Source organism: Alternaria viburni (assembly GCF_023758015.1).
Source record: "Alternaria viburni strain BMP 2772 chromosome Unknown scaffold_34, whole genome shotgun sequence".
NCBI lineage: Eukaryota > Fungi > Ascomycota > Dothideomycetes > Pleosporales > Pleosporaceae > Alternaria > Alternaria viburni.
This window is the reverse complement of record NW_026055803.1, coordinates 103,721-125,203: the sequence shown is the minus strand read 5'-3', so window position 1 is coordinate 125,203 and position 21,483 is coordinate 103,721. Positions and strand designations below refer to the sequence as shown.

Here is a 21,483-nt window from a genome sequence, read left to right as displayed (position 1 = left end):
CTGAGACAGCCAAACCTCAAACCTGGCGAGTCGTTCAGCTTCCTCACGACCTCTTCCCAAACCCAGCAGCAAGATGGCACCCCCTCCCAAGCAGAGAAAGGTGGCCATTGTCGGCAGCAGAGCCGTCGGTACGTGGTTGCCCGAAGCTCGCGCAGGCTTCACATGCAAGTACCAACAAACAGCATACTGACGCGAGGGTGCACAGGCAAGTCGAGTCTGACGGTGCAATTCGTCGACGGGCACTTTGTCGACAGCTACTATCCGACCATCGAGAATACGTTCAGCAAGATGATCAAGTACAAGAACCAGGACTATGCGACTGAGATCATCGATACGGCTGGCCAGGTACACGAGGTTTTCTTTTCCCCCGCGTCGCGAAGCTCAGCCCAGGTCGACGCCCCACCTGCGATGCTTCACGCGCGTCTCTGCTGAGCATGCCATGCCGTGCACCTCAAGCTGTTACTGAGCACCCGCTGACTCGGGTACCGCCTCCCAGGATGAATACAGCATTCTCAACTCCAAGCACTTTATCGGCATTCATGGCTACATGATTGTCTACTCGGTTGCCAACAAGCAGAGCTTTGAGATGGCGCGCATCATTCGCGATAAGATCCTGAACCACCTTGTGAGTCTGACATGTGACTCGCTCCGCGCCACTGCCTAACCACCCCTCACACTAGGCCGTCGAATGGGTTCCCCTCGTCATCGTGGGCAACAAGTCTGACCTGCGTCCCGAACAACGCCAAGTCACGCCTGAAGACGGCAAAGCCCTCGCCGCCGAGTTCAAATGTGCCCACACCGAAGCCAGCGCGCGCTACAACGAGAACGTACAAAAGGCCTTTGAGCTTATGATTGCGGAGGTGGAGCGGTCCCAGAACCCTGGTGAGCCCGCTGGCGGCAGCAAATGTACAGTCATGTAATTCCAAGATTCTTGACTGACATGAGCGCGTGTACCAGTCGGCGTGGACAAATACCCGGCCCTCCAGAAGGAGCGCGAGGACAAGGAGAAGAAGCGGCGGAACAGTGCGCACCTCCTCAAGCACCCGTTTGACCATCTCACGAACGCGCTCAAGAAGAAGTAAGAGGAGGTATACTTTTGTTTGGTTGTTGTAGATGGCATAGACGGTGGCTGACTTGTCGCGATGATTCTTTTACGCGTTCTGGGTTTTCACTATCCTCATGGAAGGCAATAGTGTGTAATGGCGTAATGGTGTGAGCGGCGGTGTAATAGGCGTTATTATCTGGTATTCTGGGGTTCAAGCTGTTTGTCAATGACGATGTTTCATGGCTGTAGTACTACGTATCACTTTACGTTACTTTCAACAATAGACGGTATACGTTCATGTCAGCTTGAAGTTGTGTACATGAATGTTCGCGTGGAGTTCTGAAGGTCACGCCGGGCCCTGCATTTCGACTCGACAGGCTTGCGATGCACCGACCACCACCCACCATTTCTACCCACAGACCTTACAGTATTAGGAAGCTCGAAGCTTTGACGGAAAAGCTACTGCTTTCAACGGCATTTCTGTCCAGCCTACTCGATTCGGCAGTTTGAGCCTTGATGCTCTTTCTGGCGCGTTTTGCCTGCGATGCTTCCCTGTAAACCTGGAGTTGTGAGAGGTAACCCATCTACAACATGCACAAATGTAGCCACAACACCACTGCATACGTCATTGATTCTACCTTCCCAATAAGGCAGTTTCGCATCCCGCCCATCGAGTGCAGCACTTTCAATTCCCGTGGTATCCCAGCGGAAGAGGAAAACGCCAAGCGCTCTGAACAGACTCGTCCTGATTCGCTCTAGTGCGGGTCGCTCAATCTAATCCCTGTCGCTGTTTGAGTAAGGTGCGGGACACTGATGAGTCCCGCGTTTTGTACATCTCTCGATACGAGTCTACTCACACCACACACGACGGAATTCTGCTTGTGTTACGCAAGCTGAGAGACGGAAAGGATGCTCGATATGTACGTTGCCTCTTTTTTTTTTGCGCGAGGAGAAGGTGGGGGCTGCTTCGATGCGCACGCGCTGAAGTTGGGCCTGGAGGGGCTGGAATTGGGGGAGTAGACATGGGAAGGGCGAGATTGGAGGTTGCGTTGGGGGTATGAAGAGATATGGGCTGACATTCGCGTCTATACAGAAACGACTTCATCAAGGAGCGCGGCGGCGAGCCCGACGTATGTATTCCCCAACTTGCGCGACATGGAATGTTATTGCCATGCTAATGCTGCGACCAGAAAATCCGCGAGTCCCAGAAGAAGCGATGCGCGCCCGTAGAGATTGTCGACGAGATCATCGCAGACTTTGAAGGCAAGAGCGACTCCAAAAGTCTTGTCGGGAAGGTCACTAGAACTTACACTGGCTACAGACCACCGTCGCACACAGTACGATGCCACCCAATTCGGCTCCAAGATAAACGCGGTCCAGAAGAACATCGGCGCCAAGAAGAAGGCCAAGGAAGACGCCTCCGAGCTGCTCGAGGAGAAGAAGAAGCTGGAGGCCGAGAAGAAGGAGAAGGAGGCTGAGGCTGCCGAGAAACTGGCCAAGCTGCTTACAAAGACGAAGACGGTCGGAAACTACGTGTACAAGGACGTTCCAGTTAGCGATAGCGAGGACAACAACGCGGTTCAGAAGACATGGGCTCCTGCGGACCGGAAAGCAGAGTTCAAGGCAGATGGCATCCCACATCACGGTGTACTTGCGCGGTTGAATGGATACGACCCGGAGAGAGGCACCAAGATTGTTGGGCACAGAGGATACTGCTTGACTGGATACGGTGTCTTCCTCAACCAAGCGCTCATCAACTACGGTCTTGAGTTCCTGGTAAGCGCGCAAAGCACCGAGTTCTACAGAACGCTATACTGACATGATGATTCCCCAGTTCAGCAAAGGCTTCACACCCAACCAACCGCCCTTCTTCATGCTCCGCGACCAGATGGCCAAGACCGCACAACTCTCCGATTTTGACGAGGAACTCTACAAGGTCACCGAGAGCAAGGACAAGCCAGAGACCGACAAGTACCTCATCGCCACCTCAGAACAACCCATCTCCGCCCTTCACTCCGAGGAGTGGCTACACGACAAGGAACTGCCCATAAAGTACGCCGGTTACTCCACAAACTTCCGGAAAGAAGCTGGTTCGCACGGCAAAGACGCATGGGGAATCTTCCGGATACACCAGTTCGAAAAGGTTGAGCAGTTCCTCCTCACGAACCCCGAGAAGTCATGGGAAGCTTTCGACGAGATGTTGGCCAACTCCGAGGAGTTCTACCAGAGCCTAGGTCTGCCTTACCAGGTGGTCGCCATTGTCTCTGGTGCGCTGAACAACGCTGCTTCGATGAAGCGCGACCTTGAGGCCTGGTTCCCTGTCACGGGTGGTGGAGAGTACAAGGAGCTCGTTTCCATTTCCAACTGCACCGACTACCAGACGCGCGAGCTGGAGATTAGACATGGAATTAAGAAGTTGAACGCTACAAGGAAGGAGTATGTTCACGCGCTCAACGGTACTCGTAAGTTACTCCCGGCACCCCATCTTCTCTCTTGAGAAGGGAATCAGGAAACTAATTTGTGTGTTACAGTGTGCGCGACTGAGCGAACTCTTTGCTGTATCCTCGAGAACTACCAGACACCCGAGGGCTTCGTCGTTCCGGAGGTGCTAAGGAAATACATTCCGGGTCAGCCTGACTTCTTGCCTTTTGTTAAGGAGTGGAGGGCGCCCAAGGAACCTATTCCTGACCGGACGAAGTAGGTGGTTGTCGCACTATGTGGTGACTGTGAGGATGCATTGGCGAACAGCATTGTGCTGGGAGATTCAGAAGAGAGAACCATACGTACGCCGAGCAATAGTCTTGGCGGGTAGTGAGTAGTTCACGAACGAGATTACGAAAGAGCAATTCCACGCATCTTAGAGTGTTGAGATGTCAATGTGATCTAAATGATATCCTCCATCCCTAGAAACCACCCTGAAGGAAACAAAACATCTCCTTCTGATCCCCTCATTCCTCCCCCCCGCCACCCTCCACCTAACCATCACCATCTCACTATCCCTCCATCTCCCCCTCATCCACAAGCCTATTCTCCCAACTCCCCAACCACCTCCACCCCCTACACACCTTATCCAGCTCTCCCAGCGCTTTATCCACATCCCCCGTATCAGTATCTGTCTTCCTCCCCTTGAACTCGACAAAGAAAACATAATGCCAATTCCGCACTCCACTCGGCCTTGTATTTATACTCGTCAGATTAATCCCATGACGTGAAAACACCGTCAGACAATTCGCCAGCGCACCAGGATTCGAATGCTCGATGGTGAAGGTAATGAGTGATTTCCAGGTGTTTGCGTTGTTAGAGCTGGTTGATGGCGGTGGCGGTGGAGTTGGAGTTGTGGGTGTGGGTGTGGGTGTGGTTGTAGATGGCATGGCATCATCGTGCTTCCGGCGTATGACGAAGAACCTCGTGCTGTTACCCTTCTTGTCATTGATTTCCTTCGCGAGTACATCCAGTCCGAAGAGCTCCGCAGCGATTTCACTAGATAGTGCGGCGGACTCGCCGGTCTTGTCTTGACTCGCGATTTCCGCGGCTCTGCTCGTGGAACTCACGTCGTGCCTCTCAGCCGTCTTGAGGTACCTAGCCAGAAAGTTCTTACACTGGCCCCAAGCCTGTGGGTGCGAGTACAGTTTCTTGATGTGCGAGAAGTCGGTTCCATCTCTTCCATCCCTCCCATCTCCATCTCTTCCATCCCCATTCTTAGCCGCAGTAGATGAGTACCCCAACAAACAGTGCTTAACAGCCACATACGCCTCTCCCGTAACGAGGATATCAGGATACTTGTTATTTAGGTCGGCGAAGAGGTCGAGGGTAAAGACTACGCTGCCGTTTGAGCTGTTTTCAAAGGGGACGACGCCGCGGTATGCGGTGCCGGATTGGACGGCGGAGAAGACGTCTTCGATTGTTATGGAGGGGGTGAGGGTTACGGGTGGGGTTGTTGGTGAGGTTGGGGGGAAGGCGGAGAGGGCGGCCTGTGGGGGGTGGTGTTAGGTTGGGGATGTGGGGGATGGGGGGTGAAAGATGGATCTTGATGGGGGAAGGAAAAGAAATATGTGTGTACTCGGATTTCTGTGACGAAAAGAAGGATATACGGAAAAGTGGTTGTGACAAAAGACTGAACCAGTGACATTGTCTGTTCAAGCTGATGGCTAGATTTGAGTGGGGGAACTCAATCGCCTCTATTCCGCTTTTTAATTTGACTCACCTGATGTGTGTAGCTGCCCTCAGGACCTAAGAAGGCCACGATCGGTCTCTTTTCTGCTGCCATGTTTGTGCGTGGTTCCTGGGACGTTGCGTATGAACACAGATAAATCACTGAATCTCGGAATGACGTCGGAACCCGGTATCGGCGCTAGTAAAAGCAAAGACTAACTTGTCATCCCCATGGGGCGTGTTGCGCCCTAATGTTTGTCTTGAAATTGATCGAAAGGGTGGGGCCTTGGATACAGCACAAAACCTCACGCGCATCGTTATGATCAGGGAATCTCATTTTCAAATCAATTTTATATTCAGCTGGAGTAGAGCGAGCGACAAGCTAACGCATATTGGGCGAGCAATCTGCCTGTCCTTCTTCCGTAAAGGACTACTTTTCAAGAGGTTCGCAATCGACAATTGACGGTAGCCACCCTTCTGGATCCCTATGCTTTCTAGTCCTTGTTGTAGCTAAGTTAGAGCTTCTCAGACCGAGGTTTGAAGAGGTCGAGCCTGTATGAGGCTGCTGCCTCTCCATGCAAGCGAGAGCGGGTCGTGGTAAGAATGGTGCTGGTCGACCTTGTAAAAATTAGTCAATGGTTGCTGGGGGACGGATACTAGTCGTACATTGCAAACCCTCCATAGGCACTCCCATCTTACAATCTGGAAAGGCGAAGTGTCGTTGCTTCGACTACTCCGGCCTTGATCTCGGACACGTCTTTTTGACTTTTCGCGCAGGTAGCGGACGTTCCGTCACTCGGAGCGAGTGGGGACGCTACCTCGCAGTCAGCGAGGACGCACAACCGTCAATCATCGTAGAATTCATCTTCATCTTCGTCGAAGTCTTGCAGTTGCTCAAAGTTGAGCGCATAACGGAGGATGGCGCCGATACCACCAAAGCCCTTGACGAACTGGTTGCCCTCGGAAGAACGGTCGGAAACAAACTCCAGGTTGGCACCAAAGTCGCGGTACTTCTCGGCGAGCCACTCGAGCATAGAGCCTTGATCGATGACTTCCATCTCTTGGCCGGTTTCCTTGTCCATGAATATGCTTCGGTCCTCTTCTTGCTGCTTGGTGGTGTGGAGGATAATTTCCGCGCCCGCAGAGCTCTTGAGAACCCAGCGAGTGATCTCCAGGTTCTCAAAGACAATCAGAGTCTCAGCAGCACCAGCCTCCAGAGCCTTCAGGGTGTCGTCGATACCGTAGCAGACCTTGCCGGAGTCCTTGGAGATGTGGTCAAAGTACTCGTTGATGAGCTTCTTCTCCTGAATGAACTTGACGTTGCTGAGGGTCTCGCCAGCCAACTCAATGGCCTGGTTGAAACCGTTCTCGCCTCCGTAGGACACGTCGACGACCTTGATGACCTTGGACTGCAGACGGTTGTCGAACAGATCGGACTGGTTTAGGTCGTTCTTGAAGTCGGCGGAACCAGCAAGAATGATACCGGCTACGTTGACCTTGTCGGCGGTGATGAAGTTCTGTACAGCCAGTTCGGCGACCTTGCGGACGTAGTTGTGGCGCTTCTCTTCACGGAGACGGGCGAAACGCAGAGCGGATTGACCACCACGGCCGTGCTTCTTGGGGAGATCGACGGAGAACCTGCACCGATTAGTGAGCTGTATGCTAAAGGTATTGGTCGCACTCACTTGTGGACAATCTCACGCGTATTTCCAGACAGAGTGCCAAAGAGCGCACCGTTTCCGTCCATGATAATGAAGCCAAACTTCTGATCCGACTCTAGCAGTTCGCTCAGGGCCTCGGTATGGAATTTGTTGTCGCAAAGGTATAGCGACGTGTTGATAGGCTTGAAGGGCTCGAAGTCGATGTTGATCTTGCGCTCCTTGCCTTCCGCGGTGATAATTTCACCACAGTAGACAACGAGGCCATTGGGCGGGACCTTTGAGTAGAGCTTGAGACGCTGCTGGGTCGAGGTAATGGCGGACAGGACGGAGAGACGGTTGACGCGCGACTTGATGTTGGAGGCGGTACCCTGGAAAATTAGTGACGGCGCCGGCGCAGGGTGTCCTGGTACTCACGAATTCTTCAGCCAACATCTTCGCGGCACGTGAAACCTGATCCTTGGGCGCTACACATGGTCAGTCTGCGGCATTTTGCTAGGTCGTCAGGTGTCACCTACGGATGATGAGGGAAATCATGGATGTGCCATTTCCGCGGGCTGCTTCGAGGCGCTTGATTAGCTTCTTGACCTTCCAGATCTCAATGTTCTTTTCAGCCTCATTGGGCTGCTCATTCTTCCCGGACGACATGGTCGCGGCGGTGGTGTCGAGGTGAGGTAGTGGTGTTGGTGGGGTCGAGAGATTTTCTTGTTCGGCGAGGGGCAAGAACAAGCGACGTAGCTGCCGACTGGCGGCGGGAGGAGGGTGGAGAGCGCGGCCTGTGACTACTGCGCGCCTTGGCTACGTGAATGCGAAAGTCTTCAGGAGAGGCAAACGGCAGCCCACTCGGCTTGTGTGAATTTATTTGTCCCTGACTGTGCCCGTAAGGCAGCACAGTCACGGTAGGGCACTCGACTGGGCGCTGACAGAGGCTCGCTTGCACGGCCACTCAGCGGGCGGCGGGCATGGCGAGCAGCAGCAGCGCATGTGCAGTAACCCGTTATCAGCGCGTGCCTTGGGTAGCTCCGGCTGGGGGCAGCTATGACGGCAGACCGGCGGGGCCGCATGAATCCCTCGTGATAGCCATCTTGACTTTCTGCGTCTTTCTATGGCAGAAGTGTCTCGCTCGGCGCTTCTTTATATAATCAGGACGGTCATGGATAGCGGCTATCACCCGCAATCCACCAGGCGCAATCTCATCCCGACGATAGCCAGCTATCGACTCAAGTAGCTCCCGCCTCCCTGCAGGGTTTGAATCAACAGTTTTAGACGATATATCGCCTGGCCTGCCCCATACGTTCTTCTTGGTCGCGCCTGCTCCATCTGTCGTGACGCCCTGACGTACTCACCATGGATAACAGAGGGAAGCAGCCATCCGCCTGGAGCGCCTACGACTCCAACCGCCCATCCATCGACTCGGACACGGAGAGCCATGTGCAGTGGGACGAGCTCTCGAGGCGGCCCAGTGGAGAGAGCAATGCCGGGAGGTGGACGGGCACCGCGGGAGAGCTGCGCAGGCGGAGGTGAGCATATCGCGCCGTTCGCGTGACACGGCAGCTAACAGAAAGCAGGTCTTCCGTAGGACAGCAGATTAGCGCGCTGGGCGAAGTTGGAGGCGTCAACAGCATCAACAACTTTGCGCGATCGTGGCAGCGTGCAGCAGGCTTCTTCGAGATCACCCCCGTGCGCCCTTCCTTCCGCGTCGAGACAGACGACGAAGACGGCGACGACACAGAGGAATCCGACTTCTCGCGCAGCGGATTGCCCACACCAGTACCCGACCAACGATCCGCCCTGCGACAGGCCTTCCAGAACGAGGGACGACGCGCATCCGACAATGCCATCACAGATGAAGAGAATGGCGCGACCGAGCGGAGCCAGCTGCTGCCCAACGGCGTCGAACAGCGCCTGAGAGGGAGAGGGTCGAGCATCTTCCAGATCGAACCTTCGCTATCGTCACCCTTCGGCGCGAGCTATGGCACGGGATACGGCAGTCTGAGTTCGCGCGTCAACGAGTCGTCCATGCGCCATGCCGGCCGACTCTTCACAGAGCAACAGATGAAGGGCGTTGGGGAGCCAGAACAAGAACGAGAGCCGCTCCTGGTCAAGCAGGTCGAGGAGGACGGACACATTATCAACGTAGTTGTTGGTCAATCCACCCTGCCCCAGACAATCTTCAACTCCGTCAACGTCCTGGTCGGCGTTGGACTGCTCACATTGCCACTTGCGCTCAAGTACTCTGGATGGCTGATAGGCATGGTTTTCCTAGCGTGGTCTGCCATAGTAACCGGCTACACTGCAAAGCTACTTGCCAAGTGCCTTGATGTCGATGGTTCCCTCATCACCTTTGCTGATCTTGCGTACGTCTCTTTTGGAACCAAAGCGCGGGTAGCCACCAGTATTCTATTCTCTTTGGAGTTGCTGGCAGCATGCGTAGCGCTGGTCGTGCTTTTCGCTGACAGCATGGACGCTCTTATCCCCGGTTGGGACGTTTTCCAGTGGAAGATTGTCTGTGGGCTGATCTTGATACCATTGAGCTTCCTACCCCTCCGCTTTTTGTCATTCACATCTATCTTGGGTGTAATGTCCTGCTTCGGAAGTGAGTTCACAACTACATGCATTATATGCGTCAACTAACATATAATAGTCACCCTCGCTATATGGGTCGACGGACTTGCCAAACCCGACGCTCCCGGCTCCATACGCCAGCCCATGACTCAATACCTGTTCCCCGACAACTGGATGACCGTGCCACTCTCGATTGGTCTACTCATGTCTCCTTGGGGTGGCCACTCTGTTTTCCCAAACATCTACCGCGACATGCGACACCCATACAAGTACAGGAAGGCCGTCAACGTCACCTACATCTTCACCTATTTGATCGATGTCGGTATGGCCTGCGCCGGTATCCTCATGTTCGGAGACGGTGTCAAAGAGGAAGTGACGAGCAACATCTTCCTCACCAAAGGCTTCCCTCAAGGCATCTCCGTCTTCATCGCCATCTGCATTGCCATCATTCCGTTGACCAAGATCCCGCTCAACGCACGCCCTATCGTCAGCACGTTGGAAGTTCTCTTCGGTCTGGACACGCGCTCTCTGGCCATGTCCTCGTCCATCGACGGCATGAGCGGACTCACTCGAGGAGCGCTCAAGATCACCCTTCGCATCGTTACCATCGTCATATTCGTCATCATCGCAATCGTATTCCCTTCATTCGACCGCATCATGACACTTCTCGGCAGTGTCGCCTGCTTTAGCATTTGCATCATCCTGCCCTTGGCGTTTCACTTGAAATTGTTTGGAAAAGAGATATCTAGTGGAGAGAAGACGATGAACTGGGTGTTGATCGTCGTCAGCACTATTATGGCTATCATCAGCACTGTTTTTGCTTGCCTACCCAAAGAGATGATTGGGGCTTAGGAACGAAAGTATGGAGATCATGACGATGTCGAAATGACAATAGTTGTCTGGTAATGTGTTTGTTTAGTAAAAGTTTGATATCCGGGTGGTAATAGGCATGGCGTTCTTGTGCATTTGGAGGGTTGTTCTCAATACGAAATATTATTTTGCATAGCACCAAGTAAGTTCAAGGTCACCAGTCTCGTAGTATGCTTCTTGAGAAGAGAGTGTGAGGGCTGTGTAGCAGTTGAAATCTGGGCGTGCACGTGTGCAGAGCAGAATTTGGGTACCATATGACCAAGGCGCAGTGAATGGTTTGAACGGGTTTGAATATGCTTCGTGAGTGTTAGTGCGAATGGAGGCCAAACTGGACTCCGCCGCTCCACCGCTCACTTACTGGCTGCGTTTGCTCTCTCAACTTTACTCGATATCCTGCATAGACTCACCGGTCTCGACTCCTATCTCCAACTATTCAAACCCCCTTCCAACTAACTGAAGATGCGCGCATCGTATCTCACGTCACGCTCGATGGGGCTGTTACTGCTTTCCGCAACTTCTGTTGTGGCTATTGTTCTCCCGGCTGGTCTTTCTAACACTACCCTCATCTCGACAACCGATACCACCTTCAACAACAAACTCCACTCCGCTACCGGAACTGACCCAGTCAGAACCGCCACTGGTGACCTATGGACACTGGCTGTCGCCCGTGGCGCCAAGCTCCTCCAAGGCATGAGGTCCAGCGACGCTGAAGCCGCGGCTCTCTACAGCCTAGGCACCACTGCTGAAAGTCCATTCGACGGGGACCTCGTCGCCAAGCTACGTGAATGGGGTTACAACGATGCGACTGAGGAGCTCGCGAAGTCAGCAGACGAAGCATGTGACTTTGACGACCCCTACATGAAGACAGCCTTTGACGAACTAGCCATCGGAACCAAGAGCATGCGCCAGGGTGGTCCAAACCATTGTTTCCAAATCGAGCATGCCAACGGTCCAGCCATGAAGAAGGACGAAAACGGCAAAATGCCGGAATTGAAGCATCAACGGTACGAGGTCTGCGGCAAGGAATATCGTGCTACGGGCGCACAATTCAATATTGGCGCCAACCCACAGGCAGGCGCGATATACGGAAACGAGCTCTTCTCTCCCGCAAGAAATGCAAGAAATCTATGGTATGAAGACCCCCCTGCCGATGCCTTGCCTGCGATACGCAGTGTCTCGGATATGGCGTGGGCGGTCTGGAATCGCGTTCATACCAACCCGCGAGAGTTCCAGAACATCAGGTACCTGTTCGTTATGCAGATCATGAATCCAGAGACGCGTCAACACGTTAAGCGTGCTCGGCGTACGCTGTCGCCACCGAAGGGGGAGGTACCGGAGCCCTGGCCAGGAAACGATTTTAGCATGGAGACGGACGCTGGGAAAGCTCTGTTGGGAAGCCCTGTTGGGCGATGGGCTGGCTACTTCCTTATGCAGCATAAGAGGCGGTTGGGAGGTAACAAGATCATCTCCAAGGTGAGAGTGTTCAAAGCGGAGGAAGACGAGAACTGGCCGTATTTCCTGTTTTACGTTGCTGGTACCACGGCGTCTGCAGCAAACGAGGAGGCAGGTATGGGGGTGGCTGATGTATACAATGAGACGCGAGTTATGCGAAGAAGCGAGGACGGAAGAAATGTTGTTCGGGAGCATGTGTTGAGGATGACACTGCCAAAGTCCGTAGACTGAGCGTCTTGTTGTCGGCTTTAATCACAACATCTGACCTTTTGCCAATCTAACACTCACACATACCCAGAACTCCCGGAACTTGCAATAAGAAAAGACAACCATGGGACTCAAAATCGTTGAAGAGAGACAAGGAAGTCAGCAAACCCAAGTCTTGAGTGTGTCCGTCTTCCCCAAGGCTGACTAACGCGCATCGGTCCCTCTGCGGCTGAACCTCCGATGCGCAAAGCTTCAAGTACGTCAATCCAGACAAAATCTACAGCCCGCACTTGCAACCAGCCACGACCCTCTCCGTCGTCAACCCGAATAACCTCACGATATATACCGGCGCAATCTCGCGACTACACATACACACAAGAGAAAAAGATGGACTCCCTAGGTGGTGGCGGTTTCGGCAATGCCGACTTGAGCAAGCTGTCCGACCGCGACAAGCAGGAACTGCAGCAATTCGCTATGAATGAGGGACAGAAGGCTAGGATTCAATCTTGTATGTTTTGGAACTCTCTCAAAAGCTTTCTTGCGACGAATTGAGTCTATGCACCATACCTCTACCACCTCCCTCTGTGGATACAACCGCCCTCGACCAGCACACCCTCCACCCAAAGCCCTTCCTTCCCGCCTTCCCATGTCCCACTCCCATAAGTACCCATTCGCTAACTCAACTCCTCCAAATAGCGATACACTCCCTCACCGACACATGTTTCCGCAAATGCATCCCCGCGGGTACCGTCAAGGCGGGCAAATTGGACAAGTACGAGGAGCCGTGCATGCGGCAGTGTGTGGATCGGTTCTTGGATGCGAATATGGTTGTGCTGAGGGAGTTGGAGAGGTTGAGGGGATAGATGGGGTATAAGAGAAGAGAGGGGAGGGGTGAGACGGGAGTGTATGATAATGAGACTTGATGATCTGTACAACACTGCATGGCGGGAAGCGTTGGGTGCATGTCATTGGTAACGGAGATATGAGGTACATGGTGGACGTTGCTGAGTCCAGCATTGCATTGATCTCTCCTACCGAGCAAACTTCCATGGTTATTCGAATCTTTCTGTAATCGAAAGATCAAGCTATGTTGCATGTCCAGGAATCACAATTCAGGAAAGAACGATGTCACAGCACGGTAATGTAAAGGTTGTTGAGGACCAAGTCCAACTTGGCGTCATGTGGAAATCTGATTCATTCGAGTCACCGTGACTACGTTTATCCCATGAACGCCCGCCATGCATATCACATCGCTTTTTCCATTGCCGGGTATAACCAGACCCTATCATGACCATGCCTTCCCTTATACAGAGACCACCTCTTTAAACGATGGCGAGCTTGGTGGCCGCAATGTCGAGAGCGTCGACATCGGCGGTGAGGCGGCAGAAAGCCTTCTTTGAGCCGTCGGGGCGGATCAGGGTGTTGATCTTGACGCAGCTGACGTCGTACTGCTTCTTGAGGGCGGCGGCGATTTGGCGCTTGTTGGCCTTGACGTTGCAGATGAAGACGAGGGTGTTGTTCTCCTCAATCTTCTTCATGGCCGACTCGGTGTTGAGAGGGTGGATGAGGACCTTCTCGGCGTCCATGCGGGGGGCATGGGGGACCGACTTGCGAGGGTACTTGCCGGCGCGGGACAGCTCGAGGGTCTTGGGGCTGCGACACGTTAGCAGGCAACATCTCGCAGTCTTGGGGTCGGGCATACCGGTGGAAGCTGGTGTTCTTCCTGATCGCGCGCTTCTTGTTCGCATACGACTGTCATCTCGTTAATTGTGCCCATCACACGAGAAGTACAGCCCGTCAGAGGTATGTTTCTGACACGACTCAAGAGGATCAAGGGAGGCTTACGCCGCGGAGGGCCGCTTTGGCAGCAGCATTGGCCTGCTTGCCAGTCTTGGTAGGGGCTGTGAAGGATGTTAGCGATGAGCGCAATAGGAGGGTCGCTGATCGAGGCGCATTCGCAAAGTTCCCTTTTCCACAGACTGCTGCCGCGGTCCGGTGCCACTTTGCGACATATATGCTCCTCCTCGATTTCGCGGTAGCGTGTTTGCGTTGACGTACTCTTGGATACGGCCTTGGGTCCCATTTTGGCGGTTGTGGTGGTCCTGGAGTTAGTGTCGAGAGTCGCAATCGAAAAGTTGTGGTTTTTGCTCCGGCTACAGGTCGAGTGTGGGAAGAAAGCACGCTAACACACTAGCGCCAAATCCTTGCATCTGAGCTCTCGGCGTCGCTCAACCATCACCTTACCTCAGCCATGTGACTGCAACATCAAAATCGTCATGGCCGTCAAAAAGCGCCAAAAGACTCTATCGCATGGCCGACCACCCGTCAGCAAGCCGAAAGAGCGGATGACCTCGGAGCGCTCCAGGACTATCATTCGCACCCATCACCGACTACAGAAGGAGCATGCAGCAGCCTTGAAGAAAGGGGATGTGAGCTCAGCAGAAGAGATTGCGCGAGCTATCGAGAAGAATGGAGGCATCAAGATGTACCAGGCTGCAAGCAAGCAAGGTCAGGCGAAAGACAGGGGTGGTGATTCTAGCAAGCTGTTAGTCGACTGGCTCCAGCAATCCAAGGTTTTGGACCCCAAAGCACGGGATCGTCGTAGTGCTGGCGACGCCGAACTCAGATGTCTCGAAGTTGGAGCTTTGTCAACTAAGAACGAGATCTCCAAGTACGCAAGCGTCATCGACATGACGAGGATCGATCTGAACAGTCAAGGGCCCGGCATCGAAAAGCAGGATTTCATGGAGCGGCCACTTCCTACATGCGACGATGAGCGCTTCGATATTATCTCCCTATCTCTTGTACTCAACTATGTTCCGGATGCAGTTGGTCGAGGCGAGATGCTCAAACGCATCACCAAGTTCTTGAGAAAGGGCGTTGCATGGACTGAGACGGCCGATTCCGTGTTGCCAGCTCTATTCTTTGTTCTACCTCTACCGTGCGTCGACAACTCACGCTATCTCGACGAAGAGCTGTTTCTGGCAATCATGGGCGATCTAGGTTTTACGATGAGATTCAGCAAAAACACTTCAAAGCTGTGCTACTACTTGTTTACCTTGACAAATGAGCCCAAGGCTACGACGGCTGAAAAAAGGAAGATCAGAGACGGACCGGGAATGAACAACTTCTGCATCGTTGTGGAATGAACGTCCAGATGACGGCAGCTTGTCATTAGTTGCTAGATTACGCCGTCCACAACTCTACTCGGCGACGAAGCAAGGCGAGAACGCGCTCAAGCGCGATTGGTTCATCATACAAGTCACAGATGACCAGGAAGAAACTACTCTCGTATTCTTTGCGAAGACCGAGATGTCGCGACATCGCAGCGGTTCTGGTTGGCATGGCCCTGTTCCAAGCGGAGACTTCGACGTGTGTGCTGTCACCGCAACTACGACAATTCTGGCTACATCCGAATGCAAGCGGCTTCTCAGCGAACAATCTCTCTGGAGGAAGCCGATGTTTAGATTGATGGTAGGAGTACCACCGACGCCATCGCGGGGCTGTTATTGTATGCTCTAGCCTGTTGTACTTGTATGGGGAAGGCTTCGGATCCACATCTACGCATCCTTACATCCGTTTATGGATTCACAGTTCTGATATGGTCAACAGTCTACAGATTGGGTTCCATCTAAGCGCAACGTGGAGAACGCGGGATCATGGAGCAGGTTCGTCGACGATGTTGCGGGCGCCTACCGAGTCAACAATATCCACCGGACCATCACCGGACTACGCTCGGTATTTCGTGTAATATATACACTGGTTCTAGACTCACTAGTAGTTACCACGCGACTGTACTACACGGCCGATAAAGTCCCGAAGTGCCACAAATCGGTTTCCTTGAAACGCTTTGGTTCCCGAATTAGTATCGCATAGCCACACAACACACTCGCGGCGTTACTGCTAAACAACGCATCATGTTACGCCTGCGCAACAGGCAGTTGTAGAACGTCGCTTGCGGTGTTCTACTTTTCAAAATCCGGTTCCCGGCAGCGAATTTCAAAAATACTGCGTGTTCCCGTCTTCTCATCTCACGCATGTTTGATCGCCTTTTAGCGCATCCTACGCCTTAGCGCCACACGACTCACAATGCCCCCAACTCATCATACCAAGCATTGACACAAGCATTTTCTGAAACGGACTCTGACTTGCTCAACCCCAAATGCCCGTCAATCAACGGATGCATATCACTGGGGCTGGACTAGAAAAAGGCGAGAAGCGCGTGGGTACCTGGCCGGCATTTTCCCGCTACGTTCGGTGGGTCGAGACAACGGAATTGGTGATCAAGAGATGAGCTTATTCGCATTCCTCCCGAGCGCAAATTTCCACATGTTAGTTTACTGCGTGGCGCTCCGTTGGGTTAGTCAAGTAAAATGAGATGTAAGCGTTGTTCGAGGCCTTTATGTAGGGCGGGGACGCCCTTTCGTAGAGCTTCAAGCTTCTGGTAACTCTCTCAACACGAAGTCGAACTTCCATCTTTTTTTGCAAGCCGCTGAGCTGCTGCCATTCATTACTTGGACTCGTTGATACGATCCTACACAGTCTTTTCCAACAAGTCGTCGTTCGAATTCCATCTTCCGTCACTCCATCAAACACTCATCAGACACCATGAAGTCCACCTTTTTCTCTCTTCTCCCCATCGCGGGTCTCGCTGTTGCTGAGTCCGTCTGCTCCCAACAGACTGTCACCACGACTGCAACTGAAACAGTGTACGAGACTGCAAAGCCCGTGGATGTTGCCGACGCTACCGCTAGCAAGTCTGGCGCTTGCTCCTCCAGGAGCACTGTCTACACCACCACCTACGAGAAGGTCTACGTCACTGTCACTCCCGGTGCTGGCTCTGCTACTCCCGACGCTGTCGAGGATGTCACATCCACCAGCACCAAGGAGATCCTCACCACCGTCACCGTTCGCCCAACCGGTGCTCCTTATGGCAACGCCACTACCTCTGCTCTCTTCAAGCCTGCAGGATCTTCCGGCTCGCCCTCCTACCCTACCATGAGCGTCCTCCCGACCACCAAGCTAGACTACAGCTCTCTTGCCTACACTCCGATCCCCCAGAGTGAAGCATCAAAGTCCTACGCTGCCGCCCAGTCATCCAGCGCTGCGGCAGTGCCAGCCTCTGAGTCCAAGGCTCCAGCTCCTGCCGCATCTCAAGCCGCGGCTCCCGCTGACAAGGCTGCCGTCTCATCTGCCGCCTCCAAGCGCGGCGAAGCCACTTTCTACGGCGGAAACACTGAGGGCGGAATGTGCTCTTTCGTCGGCTACACCATCCCCGCCGGTCTCTACGGCACCGCGCTCTCCGACTCCAACTGGGACAACGGCAACGCCTGCGGTGTGTGCGTCAGCGTAACCGGCCCCAACGGTAACAAGATCACCGCCATGGTCACCGACCAATGCCCAGGGTAAGCAATCCCACCGTACAAATCTCACAAAAAACACATACTAACCCCACCCCACAGCTGCGGCCCCAACCACCTCGACCTCTACCCCGACGGCTTCGCCAAACTGGCAGAACCCTCCAAGGGCGTCATCAACGTCGACTGGACCCCCGTCCCCTGCGGCATCACCACCCCCATCGTCCTGAAAAACAAATCCGGCACCTCCAAATTCTGGTTCAGCATGCAAGTCATGAACTCCAACGTCGCCGTCTCCAAACTCGAAGTCTCCGTCGACTCAGGCAAGACCTGGCAGCCGACTACACGTAAGCCGTACAACTTCTTTGAGAACCCGGCTGGCTTTGGCGCGGATAGCGTTGATGTTAAGATTACGAGTGAGGGCGGTAAGGAGATTGTGGTCAAGGGCGTTAGTATTGCGGCGGATAGTAAGAAGACTGCTGGGGGCAACTTTGCTTAGAGTGCTGTGAGACTGAGAGAAAGGGAGGAAGGAGAGGGGTTTGGTTGATGGGCTTGGGGTTTTTTGATGATGGATGATTCTTTTTGATTTGAGCGATACCCTTCTTGATGCCTTGTTGATTCGCTTCTAGATATCTTTTGTGGTATATATCTTTTTGTTTGCAGCGTGGACTGCAGTTGCCATTTGAATGAATGAAGTGGCCTTGTCATTTGACTTTCGACCTGATTGTTTGAGACATTGTGCTGAACTCTAATCGAATTCCTTGTTGTGTAAGCTAGAGAACGACATCATAGAGCCGTTTCTGCGTAGTTGAAGCCCGGCATGTCTCATCACGTTTTCATAGCGACGTGATGCCAACGAGATCGCTGTTCATGAATTTCAAGAGGCACACCCGAGGTAGCTCGATCTACGGCAGTCCCATACATATGCCTCGATTGCCGTGAGTTGTCACGTATTCATGAGATTAATAGACTCCACAGCACTATCACAGCATCACTGTACATATGTTAGCAACACCATCATGAAGAAGATTCTAGGTTCCGTATTGAGAGTAGAAAAGATCTATCATAGGAAAAGACCAACCGGACTCCACCCATGCTTGACATTCATTCGTGCGTAACATCCCTTTCGCAATCCCTTCATTCCAAAGTAAGTTCCCCGTGCTTTCGTTACCATTACCAATCATCAGGTCGTAAGGAGGGTATCGAAATGCGCTAGACATATCCCGTGCAGAGAGGCTCATGTTTGCTCGCTTGCCCAAAGTACCTAATGTTTCAAGGCGTACGAGGGTTCTTCGCAAGTTTGCTCAGGGCGCCGAGAAGACCTGCGGGATGTGTTAGTGAAGTCTTGTTAAAAAAAATCAAGAATGCGAACTTACCGGTTGCGCCGTTGGGCAATGTCGACATGGCGATTGAGTTGCGATCACCGACGGTGACGGTCTGAACATTGGGAACCTTCCATTCCTCCTTCAACTGCTCTGCCCAGCGGAACACACCCTCATCACTCCGGTCGTTTCCAGCGGCAAACACAAAGTCAGGTCGACCCTTCTCAGGGTACTTGCTGAAGATGTATTGTGAAGCGGAGGCCTTGTCAAAGTCGATCGGCTCAATGACAACTGAGTCCTTGGTGGGAACCGCCTTTATGCGCTGCTGCTCGCATGCATCGTTAATGTGGTTGGCACAGTCACCAGCATGTCGGCTTGCGGAATCATCCTTATCGTTGGGGGCTCTGTAGTGGAAGATCATGGAGCAGTGGCGCTCTTCAACCCAACTACCCTCGACACGCTCGAGGTAGTACTGCAAGATGGGCTTGACGGAGTCTTTCCATTTCACAGTCTTCTCTTCGTCGGGAAATTGTATCCACTCTTTCGCGCTGGGTTCGCGCAAGAAGCAACCGTTCTCCGCGATGAGACCGAGACCTCGCACGCGGTTAAAGATGAGCTCAGTCTCTCGAACAGTACGTCCAGTCATGACGTAAACATCGTTCTTGTCATCAGCAACAAGGTCGTTCAGCACGACAATGACACGCTCGGTGTTCGCCAGGACGGTGTTGTTAACAGATCCGTAGGATGCGAGGGTGCCTTCGTAGTCGAGTACAAAGAGTCGTCGCTGAGATGCCTGGTAGGTACGCGCAAGATTGCTGGACGAAAGACGGGGAATGGACATGGTGTCGCGCTTGAACTGCTCCTCGTGGACCTTTGAGAGATGGCAGCTGAGGTTGTTAACCCAGAAGTCACCAGTCTGGTGCATAACCGTATCGCGCAACTTGGTATATCTGCGTTCCTTTTCGGAATCAGTCATCTCCAAGGCGACCTTGAACGCTTGTGCGATGCTGTTGTAGTCCCAGGGGTTCACAGCCAAGTCGGCACCTTGGAAGACTGAAGCACTTCCGGTGAACTCACTGAGGATGACAGGACCGTGCTTCTTTGGACTCGCGCGACCGTCCTGGCAGATGACGAATTCGTGGCAAGTAAGGTTCATGCCTTCACGAAGACTGGTAATCGCGAGGGCATCGGCAATGGAAAGAAGCGCGAGATATTGCGAAAAAGCGATATCCTGCCTCAGGAAGACGAGAGGGTTATGCGTCAAGGTTGAGTGAACCGCGTCGATGCGAGTGACGATCTCTGAGACGGTTGCAGCGAGTTCAGTGTCTTCGGTGGTAGATGTGGCGACTTGGATCATAACAACCTTGTCTTTCCACTCGGGGTTCTTGTTGAGGAACAACTCGAACGCTAACAGCTTCTGCCTGACACCACGGATGTTGTCGAGCTTGTCGCGAGCAACGATGACCTTCTTGCCCTCGTACCGCTTCTGCATGGTCTGAATCCACTCTAGCACCTCGGGTTCCTCGCGGGCCAGGGCGAGAGCGCGAGGATCAATGCCGATAGGCGATGAGTGTACGTTGACGAAGCGGTTCTCAAGTTGGACACCGTCTTCAGTAGCCTCGACGGAGAGAATTCGACTGCACGTCTGCAGGAAGTGGTGGGAATACTCTGGTGTCTGGAAAGCGACTAGGTTCGCCCCGAGCATGCCGTTGAGCAGCTCCTTCCGCGCGGCCAAGCAGCGGAAGACTTCGGAGGAGGGGAACGCAGTGTGGAGGAAGAAGCCGATCTGTGCATCTGGAAGCTTCTCGCGGATCATCTGTGGGACCAGACACAGGTGGTAGTCGTGGATCCAGATGACGTCTCCGCGCTTGTAGTTCTTGACGACCTTGTCGGCAAAGGCCTGGTTGACCTTGACGTAGAAGACCCATGAGTGGTCGAGGAAAGCCTTGCTCTTGGGGTGGTCGGGGATGATGTAGTGGAAGACTGGCCACAGGATGGTCTTGCAGTAGTGCGCATAGTGGCCATCGAAGTCCTTATCGCTGACGAAGACGGTGAGGGCGTCCTGCTCCTCCTCGAGCTTCTCGTAGATCTCCGTCTTCTTCTCCTCGTTCAAGCTGTCTGTGGGGAATCCGATCAAGCCGACAGTGATGGTGTCACTAATACATTTGTTGTCCACGGCACAGCGCAGCGCGTTGGTCAGGCCGCCGTTGCCCTGGACAGCTGGCACGACGGAGTACTCGGTGGCCCATCGCGGGTCCGTTGTAGGCTTGCCGGCGTGAGAGCCCTTCATGCGCTCCTTCTGGGCCTGCGCCCGCTCCTGCGCCTTTGCGTATTCGAGGATGGTGTCGGGAGGCGCTGGCTCGGCCCTGGACATGGGCTGGTTGAAGAAGAGACCGGTAGTACCCCATTCGGGGACATGGGCATCGCTACGTACCAGGCCCCGGGGGTCTGCTGGCTTGGGGAAGTGCGTGGCCGCGCTGGGCTGGCCGGGGGTGAAGAAGTCCTCATGCTCCGTCATGCGCATGGGCGTCTTGGGCAGCTGGATGTGTGTCGGCGGCGCCCGCTTAAGGAGGCTCGGAGTCTGCTCTTCAGTTGCATTCTTGCTGACGGGCCGCGATTTGGCTATGCTAGTAGCGGAGGACTCGCGGGCGGTCTCGCTCAGCTTCGGGGGAGCGGCGTCTGGCGGGCTTGGGGGGTTGGACTTGGACTCGTGGAAGTCGACGGTATACGGGAGGAAACTAGCGCTGTTAAAGGGCGAACGCGGTGCAGATGGGAATCATAGTGCGCTATCTACAGGTTGATTCAGGCTGACAAGTGAAAAGCGGTACCTACAGGGAGACGACTTGGGTAGTCAT

General features: G+C 53.7%; 10 protein-coding genes across 10 annotated transcripts; 6 read left to right on the top strand and 4 right to left on the bottom strand.

Annotated features, from left to right (window-relative positions):
- Positions 1 to 73: 73 nt before the first annotated feature.
- On the top strand, positions 74 to 1,082 carry RHB1 (GTP-binding protein; the record flags this gene model as incomplete). The annotated part of the gene is made up of 5 exons (XM_049359720.1): positions 74 to 128; positions 206 to 345; positions 497 to 625; positions 681 to 906; positions 958 to 1,082. The coding sequence occupies 5 exons, from the start codon at positions 74 to 76 to the stop codon at positions 1,080 to 1,082; spliced, it is 675 nt and encodes a 224-aa protein (XP_049205819.1).
- Positions 1,083 to 1,954: 872 nt separating this feature from the next.
- Positions 1,955 to 3,746, top strand: J4E79_010887 (uncharacterized protein; the record flags this gene model as incomplete). Its single annotated transcript, XM_049359719.1, has 6 exons — positions 1,955 to 1,965; positions 2,139 to 2,175; positions 2,236 to 2,308; positions 2,367 to 2,821; positions 2,880 to 3,507; positions 3,577 to 3,746. 6 exons carry the CDS (start codon positions 1,955 to 1,957, stop codon positions 3,744 to 3,746), a joined length of 1,374 nt encoding a protein of 457 aa, XP_049205818.1.
- A 292-nt stretch (positions 3,747 to 4,038) lies between these two features.
- Positions 4,039 to 5,312, bottom strand: J4E79_010886 (uncharacterized protein; the record flags this gene model as incomplete). Its single annotated transcript, XM_049359718.1, has 2 exons — positions 4,039 to 5,016; positions 5,250 to 5,312. The coding sequence occupies 2 exons, from the start codon at positions 5,310 to 5,312 to the stop codon at positions 4,039 to 4,041; spliced, it is 1,041 nt and encodes a 346-aa protein (XP_049205817.1).
- A 730-nt stretch (positions 5,313 to 6,042) lies between these two features.
- Positions 6,043 to 7,503, bottom strand: SU2 (Eukaryotic peptide chain release factor subunit 1; the record flags this gene model as incomplete). Its single annotated transcript, XM_049359717.1, has 4 exons — positions 6,043 to 6,835; positions 6,883 to 7,226; positions 7,273 to 7,322; positions 7,374 to 7,503. 4 exons carry the CDS (start codon positions 7,501 to 7,503, stop codon positions 6,043 to 6,045), a joined length of 1,317 nt encoding a protein of 438 aa, XP_049205816.1.
- Positions 7,504 to 8,202: 699 nt separating this feature from the next.
- J4E79_010884 (uncharacterized protein) lies at positions 8,203 to 10,272 on the top strand (the record flags this gene model as incomplete). Its single annotated transcript, XM_049359716.1, has 3 exons — positions 8,203 to 8,375; positions 8,424 to 9,451; positions 9,500 to 10,272. 3 exons carry the CDS (start codon positions 8,203 to 8,205, stop codon positions 10,270 to 10,272), a joined length of 1,974 nt encoding a protein of 657 aa, XP_049205815.1.
- Positions 10,273 to 10,749: 477 nt separating this feature from the next.
- J4E79_010883 (uncharacterized protein) lies at positions 10,750 to 12,812 on the top strand (the record flags this gene model as incomplete). Its single annotated transcript, XM_049359715.1, has 3 exons — positions 10,750 to 11,857; positions 12,233 to 12,457; positions 12,646 to 12,812. The coding sequence occupies 3 exons, from the start codon at positions 10,750 to 10,752 to the stop codon at positions 12,810 to 12,812; spliced, it is 1,500 nt and encodes a 499-aa protein (XP_049205814.1).
- A 459-nt stretch (positions 12,813 to 13,271) lies between these two features.
- Positions 13,272 to 14,032, bottom strand: 60S (60s acidic ribosomal protein P2; the record flags this gene model as incomplete). The annotated part of the gene is made up of 4 exons (XM_049359714.1): positions 13,272 to 13,602; positions 13,652 to 13,701; positions 13,795 to 13,850; positions 14,008 to 14,032. The coding sequence occupies 4 exons, from the start codon at positions 14,030 to 14,032 to the stop codon at positions 13,272 to 13,274; spliced, it is 462 nt and encodes a 153-aa protein (XP_049205813.1).
- Positions 14,033 to 14,225: 193 nt separating this feature from the next.
- J4E79_010881 (uncharacterized protein) lies at positions 14,226 to 15,098 on the top strand (the record flags this gene model as incomplete). The annotated part of the gene is made up of 1 exon (XM_049359713.1): positions 14,226 to 15,098. One exon carries the CDS (start codon positions 14,226 to 14,228, stop codon positions 15,096 to 15,098), a length of 873 nt encoding a protein of 290 aa, XP_049205812.1.
- Positions 15,099 to 16,557: 1,459 nt separating this feature from the next.
- Positions 16,558 to 17,805, top strand: J4E79_010880 (uncharacterized protein; the record flags this gene model as incomplete). Its single annotated transcript, XM_049359712.1, has 2 exons — positions 16,558 to 17,354; positions 17,412 to 17,805. 2 exons carry the CDS (start codon positions 16,558 to 16,560, stop codon positions 17,803 to 17,805), a joined length of 1,191 nt encoding a protein of 396 aa, XP_049205811.1.
- A 773-nt stretch (positions 17,806 to 18,578) lies between these two features.
- On the bottom strand, positions 18,579 to 21,483 carry J4E79_010879 (uncharacterized protein; the record flags this gene model as incomplete). Its single annotated transcript, XM_049359711.1, has 3 exons — positions 18,579 to 18,628; positions 18,683 to 21,372; positions 21,461 to 21,483. 3 exons carry the CDS (start codon positions 21,481 to 21,483, stop codon positions 18,579 to 18,581), a joined length of 2,763 nt encoding a protein of 920 aa, XP_049205810.1.